Consider the following 9,405-nt stretch of genomic DNA (forward strand, 5'->3'; position numbering starts at 1 on the left):
ATTCTCTTCCCTGGTGAGTCTGTCTCAAACCCTAGATTCCTCTCCCTGGACCCAGGAACCGACTGTCCCATGACCTAACTGAGTTGGCTCCAGAATTATGCCTTCCCAGGGGTTCAGCTACCACTGGAGCCCACTGCTCTCAGTAATAAGTGGGGAATAAGTACGTAGTCTGGGCTTCAGATTTGTTTGGAGACAAAATTTATTAGGAGTACAAAAAACCATGAAGGCAATTGACACTTAAGAAACCCTCTGCTGTTTATCTACTTCCTCTCCTGTCATGAAAGTGGAAGGTCTATTTAATCAATTCTGTGTTTATCACACTCTTTCTTTAAAATGTTTATTTATGTATTTATTTATTCGGCTGCACTACGTCTTAGTTGTAGCATGTGGGAGTTAGTTCCCCAATCAGGTATTGAACATGGGTCTCTGCATTGGAATCTTGGCCACTAGACCACCTGGGAAGTCTCTCCTCATACTCTTGGGGACAGTAACGGGTCATAGACCTCCTCTGAGGCCCCTTAGAGCTGAGGCATGGGGTGGCTGCAGTAATCTTCCTGTGGCTAAGATGTGGTTTGTTGGTCATGACTCACTCACACTCCCTGCACACATAGGGCTTCTCCCCTGTGTGTGTCTTCTGGTGTGTGATGAGATGGGACTTACGACTGAAGCTTTGCCCACACTCCCTGCAAACATAGGGCTTCTCCCCTGTGTATGTCCTCTGGTTTGTGATGAGACTTGACCTATCCTTGGAGACTTGCCCACACTCTCCGTGCTTGGCTTTTATAATCCTTGAGACTCCTGCCCCCATGAATAATTTGCCTGTGTCCTCTGGATTCAGTTTCTGGCTTGTGCTGGGCTCTTCTGTCATTCTCTCATGCACCCCAGAACCCCCCACTTGCCCTCTGGGTGAGTAGGAAGAGGCCCTTGAAATCCTCTTCAGCCTTATGCTTTTCAGCAAAGGTTGGGGCCTTTTTTTTGCCTCGTGACCCTCAGGTTTGTCACTCGGGCTGTGTGGATCGGAATATCGCTGCTGCTGATTTTGATTCCCTGGGCAGAGATCCTCTGCTTGGAGATGGTCTCTTTCAGATGATCTCAGGAGTGTCTGAGAGGGGTGACTGTGTTGGACGTGTTCGCTGAAGAATTTCTGACTGGAGAAGGCCAGAGAGCAGGAGGCACATGAGTGGATATTGGGCTCCGGTTTTGCTGAAAGAGGAAGCTTTTGGTCAGGTAGCTGGTTTGCCATGGTAAGGCCTGCCCACTAATCATCTTAGTGTTGACAGCGCACGATTTGTCTCCCATCAAGTGTGTCTTTACAGTCCACTTTTCCATTCTATTCTTATTCTCTACATCTACAGAAATCCAGGAAGCCTGTGTCAACAGCCTTTTCTACATATCACTCAGACTAGGGACCTTCCAACAGCATCAGAGGCAGCGTCTTTCCTGAGAGAGGTGGATCTGCAGGGACCTTTCCCTGCGTGTAAGTATCTGAAAAGTCATGTCACCGTGGCCACAGGTATTTTACCCTACTGAGAGATAAGACTCTTGATGACTTAGGTAGAATCTTCCTGAGTGGCTCCCTGTGAGGGGAAAGGGTCAATTAAGTTAGGGGCGCCTGGCCTGAAGCTCTCTGCATATGGGAGGCAGCACAGGGGGTGGTTTCAGCAGGTGTGAATAAAGGTGACTTTGCAGCTCCTGGTTCAAAGAGCAGCCATTGTGCCGATCTCTTCAGGAAGTGGGTTTCAGACTGGATGAGACCGAGTGGCCCAGTTCCCACTGACTACAGATCTCTGGCTCGTGCTGCCCCAACTGGTTCACAAATTGCTCCTCTCTGAGTTTTCCACAAATCAGAAAATAAAGGCATATCCTTTCTCAAGCCTCACCTGTATTCATACCTCATTTATTTCATTCAGTCTTAGTCCATTTAACATGCACTAGGAATTCCTGTTTAAAAATACACCTCCAGCCAGACTCCTCACACCCTCACTCCCGTGCATCTTCAGCCAGCCCACTCTCCCTTCATGTCTGGGAGTGAACTGACTTCTGGGGGGACTCCCTGCTGCTGTCTCTTCCCAAAAGCAAACCAAAGCATCGTCACAGAACAGAGACCATGCCGCTTGCAGCTGAAAGCCGCACGGTTGTTCTGTGTCACCCAGGAAGAGCCCTGGGGCCTGCACGTGGACACGGGCCCTGAGGTTTCCGTGTCCCATCCAGCTCCTTCCTCGCCCTCTGTGCTTCCTCCTGCGACCACTGGCATGGGCTCTTTTCCCGGCCCTGGGGCTGCGGCACTGGCTGCTCCCCTGCCTGAATCCTTTCCCAGGGGTGTTATCTCTGCAGAGACCCTGCCCCACCGTCCTGCGCCACACCCCACCCTCTGCTCACGCTGATCCGAGGCACTTTTCCTGCGCTGCTTTCCTCAGAGCACCAGCCCCTGTCTGGTATGAAGCCCGTGCTGCCCCAGGGCAGTGGTTCTGTCTGTTTCGGTGCGTGGAGCCCTGTCTGGCACAGAGTATGAGCTCACATGACCACAAACTGAAACAGTGACTGAATGCAAATCACTGTCCACGTGTTGCTTAGAAATGGGAGGAAATGAGGGAGAAACAGGGAGAGGTGAGGGGGCGGGTCGGTGCTGGGAAACTTGCTGTTTGTCTCTGAGCCTTTCAGCAGAAGGTGATGTGGCATAGTTTTTGCGTGAAATATTGAAAAGTAGAACTAACATTTTTAATATAGAAATCTTTCCTAACAGTCATATGAAATGAATCAAATTCTGAGGCATTTTAATTGCGACTTGACTGACTGTAGACTGAATTGTACTCTGCTTCGGAATCGGACCAGGGAGGCTCCCCAGGATGGGCTGGGGCGCTGGAAGAGGGGTGGCGCTCACCTCTCCCGGCCGCGAGCTCGCTCTTCCCCCCGCTGTCCCGCTTGATGCCGAGGTCCTGGCCGTACTCGTCCCCATACCAGACCAGCAGCTCACAGCCTGGCCTGACCACCTGGCAGGTTCGGTAGAAGATCTGCCTGTGATACTGGAAGGCCACCAGGTTCTGCTCCTTGTCGTCCCGGGCACAGTTCACATACCTGGGGTCGAGGCCGGGAGAGGGAAAGAAACCTCAGGTGACGAGTGCCCTCCACGGTCGGGCCATGCCCAGCTCCTTGCCTTCAGGCTCTGAGGCCGCCGTGGGCCTCTCCCACCGCCCCTCATGGGGACCTTCTGTTCACACCTTCGACCAGGCCGTATGAATTCCTATTTCCAGATCCTGTTTCTGGTCCTCTTCCTGGCTGGAATGCTTTTCTCTCCTTACCTAATTAGCCATTTTCCAGAGCCCAGTTCCAGACTCGTCTCCACCTGGACTGTCCATGAGGCTAGTGACCTCCAGCTCCCCTAAACTCTAAATTAAGTTCTCTTTCATTCCACAGGACTTGGTGCTTCTAGGCTAACACACAGCCCTCAGCGCTCACCCCAGCCTGCCTTCTCTCTCGAGGCTTTTCTTCAATCTCCCCACGTGTATCCAGGGTCCTATTTACTTGCCCACCCTCTCCCATTGAAACTTGGAGAGTGCTCTGACATAGCTTGAGACCCAGAACAGTAATAGTTTATTCACTTTCTGCCTGCCCTGATGAAAGGAGAGGCCCGCAGAGAATGGCCATGCTCATGGCCATCCTGCCCCTCATTCCTTCCCAGGCCTCAGGGCTCACTTCTCACTGGAACCGAGCCTGGGGAGCTTGTTGCCCACATAGGCTCAAGGTCTCCCATGTTAGGTTATCCTGGTGCTGTGCAGTTACTCAAAGATAGAAAAATTAAAGTTCAGTTCAGTTCATTTCAGTTGCTCAGTCGTGTCCGACTCCTTGCGACCCCATGAATTGCGGCACGCCAGGCCTCCCCGTCCACCACTAACTCCTAGAGTTTACCCAAACCCATGTCCATCGAGTCGGTGATGCCATCCAACCATCTCATCCTCTGTTGTCCCCTTCTCCTCCTGTCCCCAATCCTTCCCAGCATCAGGGTCTTTTCCAATGAGTCAACTGTTCGCATGAGGTGGCCAAAGTATTGGAGTTTCAGCTTCAACATCAGTGTTTCCAATGAACAACCAGGACTGATCTCCTTTAGGATGGACTGGTTGGATCTTCTTGCAGTTCCTAAAATCAATTGGCTAATGTCTCTCTGCAGTATGTTCTCCAAAAGGACATGGGTTGTGTGATATGCTTCAGTAATGAAGTTCACTGTCTAAACTGAAACATAAAGTGCTTGGTAAGTGTCAATTAAGTGAGTTAAACTGTCCCTGGTGAATCTAGACTCCTCAAGTTGTTTTCAAGTCCCCCAGCATATAGACTTGTGTTTTGAGGGCACATGCTATATTTTTAGTTCTTTCTTTCTAATGTCGTTTGAAATGAGAGAGTGTGATATGGAGGGAAAAGAGGAAAGAAGATGTGAAAGCTATTGAGGGAGATAGGTTGAGAAATAAAGGGGTGTGGGCTTGAGGGAAGACCGACATCTACAAACTACAGACTCACAGCACTCACCTCATCCAGTTGGCCAAAGAGGTGTCCTTTCCATCCACATACTCATAGCAGTTTCTCCCTTTTGTGATCTGAGTGTCAGAAAAAGAGTTACAAGTTTTCTTCTCTCTTTTTTTTTTTGGTAGGAAGCAATACAAGAACTATTTCTCTCTGCTGTCATTGGTGCTCTTCAGCCTGCATGGATTCAACTGCTTTCATCAAGAGGCTCTTTAGTTCTTCCTCCCTTTCTGCCATAAGGCTGGTGTCATCTGCATATCTGAGGTTATTGATATTTCTCCCGGCAATTTTGATTCCAGCTTGTGCTTCATCCAGCCCAGTGTTTCTCGGGATGTACTCTGCATAAAAGTTAAATAAGCAGGGTGACAATAAACAGCCTTGACATATTCCTTGTCCTATTTGGAACCAGTCTGTCGTTCCATGTCCAGTTCTAACTGTTGCTTCCTGACGTGCATACAGATTTCTCAAGAGGCAGGTCAGGTGGTGTGGTATTCCTATCTCTTTCAGAATTTTCCCCAGTTTATTGTGATCCACACAGTCAAAGGCTTTGGCATAGTCAATAAAGCAGAAATAGATATTTTTCTGGAACTCTCTTGCTTTTTCCTTGATCTAGTGGATGTTGGCAATTTGGTCTCTGGTTCTTCTGCCTTTTCTAAATCCAGCTTGAATATCTGGAAGTTCACAGTTCATGTATTGTTGAAGCCTGGCTTGGAGAATTTTGAGCATTACTTTACTAGCGTATGAGATGAGTGCAATCGTGCGGCAGTTTGAACCTTCTTTGTCATTGCCTTTCTTTGGGACTGGAATGAAAACTGACCAAACCACCTAGATGTTTTCAATTGCATATGCTAAAAGAACCAGCTTTGCAGTTTCCAAGAGAAAAAGTGTCAATTTAACCAATTTTCTCTTAAGTCCAAAGAATATCATGGCCATCCTGCATCAAAAAGTCATCTTTCCTTTATGTAGTCATAGTTTCATGCCTAAATTATAGACCAAATAGTGCTCAAATTGACTCTGCTATCAGGGGCAGGTCAGCTGATAAAAAGCTTAGATTGTCCCTCTGGAGGGAAGTGAGACCTTGGTCCCATCAGAAGAATCTGAGGGCTTAAGGGAATTTGCAGGAGTGGGGAAAGCTTGGTCCATCCTACATGTACCATAATCTTAAAATAATGCTTATTTACTTTACAGAAGTAAAAAAAAAGATGATAAAAACAAATATAAATCACTGAAAGGTAAAGAAAGTCATAATCTGTGATCGAAAGCTGCATTCTAAGAAAACTGTGTTCTCTTAACCTAGAGACTAGGCTAAATTCCAGTCTGGTACCAGCTTACCAGATAACAAACAAAAAAGTTGTTTACGGGTAAGCTTAGAAAAGTCTTTTCCATATATCTTGAAGTAGCAGTATTTTTGCAAAGGCATCCATGCGAAATCATAGAAGGCATGTTTAAAACCTGATTAAATTGAAATTGACAAAGTAATCTCGTCATTGCTGTGACTTGAAACACTTTAATATGATAACTAGAATTATAACTGACAGCATTTTACCAGAACATATCAGATTTTCATGAATGTCACATAATTTCTAGGATATCTATATTAGTATCATCAACCATACAATGTAATTTGAGAAGATTCATCACTCCTTCTGACAACACTTCCCATGTAGTTTAACATGTTAAATGAACTCAGCTTGTTTAATATATCTCTTTGGGAGGTCTCAGGGGCCCTTTGAAGCATCCCAAAGTTAGCTAGAAGTCAATTATTTAGGACGGCTTGTTCATAAATATCCAAAGGGTTTATAACAGTCAGGTAGGAATCACATAAGTCACTGTGAAACAATACTTAGCCACTTAGCCAAAGTAAACAAAAGATTTCAAAGGTAAACCTAGAACAGATCACTTAAGAGGTAAAGAAACTTAAAATCCATCAGCAAAGGCAGTTCAACATCTCAGGAAAACTTATACTACACACAAAGCTCTTTTCTGGGGGTCCACCTTCCATAAAACTTCCTTATCCTTTTGTGTACACATTCCTTTGCTTCTCCCATCCTGAAACTGCCACCTGTAAGTCAGAACTACTTCTTTTTCCTTCATAAAATGTGATTTCATTCCTCATACCTTCTTTAATAACAAGACATACATTTTCCTTAAGCAACCAAGAACTGACTTTTATATTGGCATTCTATAGATTGGTGAACATACATATCAGTGATACTATCTAAAAAAAATTTTGCTTTCTTATAGTGAACATCTCAGGATGGCACCAGACGCTGTTCATGGATAGTCAAACATCTCTTTAGTTTCTGCGTAAGAGGAAGGTCCTGTCAAGTAGTGAATGTTTCAGAACCTTAATTTATTTGGAAATGACCTAGCTATTCAATACACTGTCATCACTTAGTTTAGCACAACGATAGAAATTCAGGTAACCAAAATCTGGAGAAACTATTGTAAATTCAGTTCAGTTCAGTTGCTCAGTCGTGTCTGACTCTTTGCGACCCCACGGACTGCAAGATAACAGGCTTCCCTGTCCATCACCAACTCCCTGGGCTTGCTGAAACTCATGTCCATCGAGTCAGTGACGCCATCCAACCATCTTATCCTCTGTCCTCCCCTTCTCCTCTGCCTTCAATCAAGACTATTATAGACAGATATTTTAAAGCATAATTATTTTTAATAGTTTATCTAAAAGCTCATATCGCATTTACATTTTTTAGGAGTTTTTTGTTTGTTTGTTTTTAGAGGTACTTTCTTTGTTGACAAGCTTGTGACAGATATAACAATATAGCAATATTTAACTTATAATAATCCTAGACACTATAAAAATTTTATGCTTAATGTTAATGACTCTTAGATATGTCTATACTAGAGTAGCAAAAAAAAAATACTAGATATTTAATATTGACTATTTCCCAGTTCACATGAATCTAAAATTCATTTAGGTCAATTTTTTGCTGTATTTAGAACTGTTTGATTTGTAAGGGCTTCCTTTTCTTTAGATTATTTAAATAAGAACTCACAACTTCAGCAATATTATCAAAAAACAGAAGACTCACACTGAGACATACATAAATCCACACAGACAGACAGACAGATCTTGTAGTTTTCCGCCTAAGATTTAAAATATCTCTTTGACCTCCTTTTTTGGGGGGGAGGGGGGCTTGAAGTTCTCATTTGCCCAAGGCTGAGATCTCAGGCAAAGTGGGCAGTGTTTTTCAAGGAAAGGGTTAACTTCAAGCTTTGCCCTAGGCAGGCCTTTTAACAAGCTAATTGTTCTTAATTGCATATGCAAAACAACCAGCTTTACAATTTCCAAGAAATTTTTTTTTTTTAACCAATTTTCTCTGGTTCTATAGAATATCATGGCCATCCTAGGTCAGGTCATCTTTCCTTTCTGTAGTCACAGTTTTATCCCTGAATTATAGACAGATCAGCGGATAGAAAGCTCGGGTCGTCTCGGTGGGGTGGATTTGCCCGTGGATGGATGTCACCTGGCGGCAGTAGTGAGGCCCGCGGGCCTCTCCTGGGAGCGGGCGTGTGGGCGGAGCACACCTGGCCGCGTCGGGGGCGGAGCGCGCCTCCTCCGAGCTCCTAGGTAGTGGGTCCCGGGTCTCAGGGGTCTCCATTGCGGCTGGGAACGCCCATTTCGTGGGCTCCTGGGTCCGCATGGATTGGCATCCAGTGAGCGCAGCGGAGGGCTGCGGACCACAGGTAAGGAACTGCGGCTCTGGCGCAGGGTGGAGCAGGGAACCACGTATTCCGCCCTCTCTGTTGGCACAGTCTCGGAGCCCCCTAACCTGGCGGTCGCAGAAAGGCCTCGCCGTTGGGGTTAGGGTTAGGGTTAGGGTTAGGGCCTTTACCACTTTACCCCGTCGCCTAAAGCTCAGACCCGCGCGGTTTTCCCAAGCAGCCTAGTGCCCGCAGCGAGGTCCCCAGGAAGTCCAAGGGATTTATCCTGCCTGGTGATTTCACCTGCTGGGGCTCCACAACCCTTCCTCTGGCCGGCTGGCCCAGCCCTGCTTCCGGCAGTTTGCAGCCCAGCGGGCCCTTGACCACCTTCTGGGATGGGAAAGGGAGGGGTCCACGTATTGCACCCTAGAAACTTAGTAGGGTGCGTGGATTTAAAAACCTGGCGGCCACCCAGGCGGAAAAGAAGGGAGGAGGGCACCTGGCTGCCCTTTCATGGTGGCATCTGTGGCTGTCCTGCTGCTGAGAGGGGGCCTTTCCATGGGGACCCTGTACAATAAGTGTGGTGTTTTGGAACTGAATAATTAGAACGTGTAAAATTTTTAAATTATGTGGTGCTTTAATTAAAAAAAAACAAAAAAGCTCCAAGTTTTTTGCAAATTGAGGTCTAAAAATTGAAGGCCTATTTTCCTTCCACTGTGGCATTCTATGAAGAAATGTGCGTGTTTTTAAGAAAAGAGTCAGAAAAGTGAGGGAAACAGAAAACCCAGAGGTGCCCCTGTAGTTTGGTGAAGGCCTTAGGAGGTCACTCGTAAATGCTGCTGGCTGTCGGGAGGCAGTCTCTTCCCGTGGCTGATGGGCACAGAGCTCTACAGGCTTGTCCTTCGCATGGATATTCTTGTTTGTGGAAATCCAGCTCGGAGCCATCTCCTGATGTGTAAGAATTTCCCAGACTAGACCCCTAGGCAAATCCCGCAGGGCCAGGGACTCCTTCCTTGGTTGTATTTGTCTGTTTGACTGAAAAGCAGCAATGCCATATTTTTCTTTAAATCTGGTCTATCATCCAGGCCTTGGAGTAATATTTCCCATCCCTCTCAATGGGCTTGGGTTCCAGGAATGAATTATAGTCAGTTGTCCGTGATTTTACAGATGAGGAAACTGAGACCCAGAGAGGGTGGACGGTCCAGGGGAGAATGGGATATCCTTCCG

General features: G+C 46.3%; 1 protein-coding gene across 1 annotated transcript; it reads right to left on the reverse strand.

The window, feature by feature from the left end:
* Nucleotides 1–586: 586 nt before the first annotated feature.
* LOC145545744 (histone-lysine N-methyltransferase PRDM9-like) lies at nucleotides 587–8,135 on the reverse strand. The gene is made up of 4 exons (XM_081590537.1): nucleotides 8,001–8,135; nucleotides 4,519–4,586; nucleotides 2,882–3,075; nucleotides 587–1,203 (listed from the first exon to the last, which is right to left on the reverse strand). Exons 1-4 carry the CDS (start codon nucleotides 8,133–8,135, stop codon nucleotides 587–589), a joined length of 1,014 nt encoding a protein of 337 aa, XP_081446663.1.
* Between the last annotated feature and the right edge of the window lie 1,270 nt (nucleotides 8,136–9,405).

This window comes from Giraffa tippelskirchi, chromosome 4, assembly GCF_054371585.1.
Source record: "Giraffa tippelskirchi isolate mGirTip1 chromosome 4, T2T-mGirTip1v1.2.pri, whole genome shotgun sequence".
Lineage (NCBI taxonomy): Eukaryota > Metazoa > Chordata > Mammalia > Artiodactyla > Giraffidae > Giraffa > Giraffa tippelskirchi.

What these genes read in the sequence shown, in the direction of transcription:
- LOC145545744 (XM_081590537.1), bottom strand. Translation starts at nt 8,135, where the DNA reads ATGGAGACCCCTGAGACCCGGGACCCACTACCTAGGAGCTCGGAGGAG. An exon ending in TCTTTGGCCAACTGGATGAG is followed by an intron (nt 3,076 to 4,518) that starts GTGAGTGCTGTG and finishes CCTCGACCCCAG; the next exon opens with GTATGTGAACTGTGCCCGGG. An exon ending in CGAGCTCGCGGCCGGGAGAG is followed by an intron (nt 1,204 to 2,881) that starts GTGAGCGCCACC and finishes TTCCTCTTTCAG; the next exon opens with CAAAACCGGAGCCCAATATC.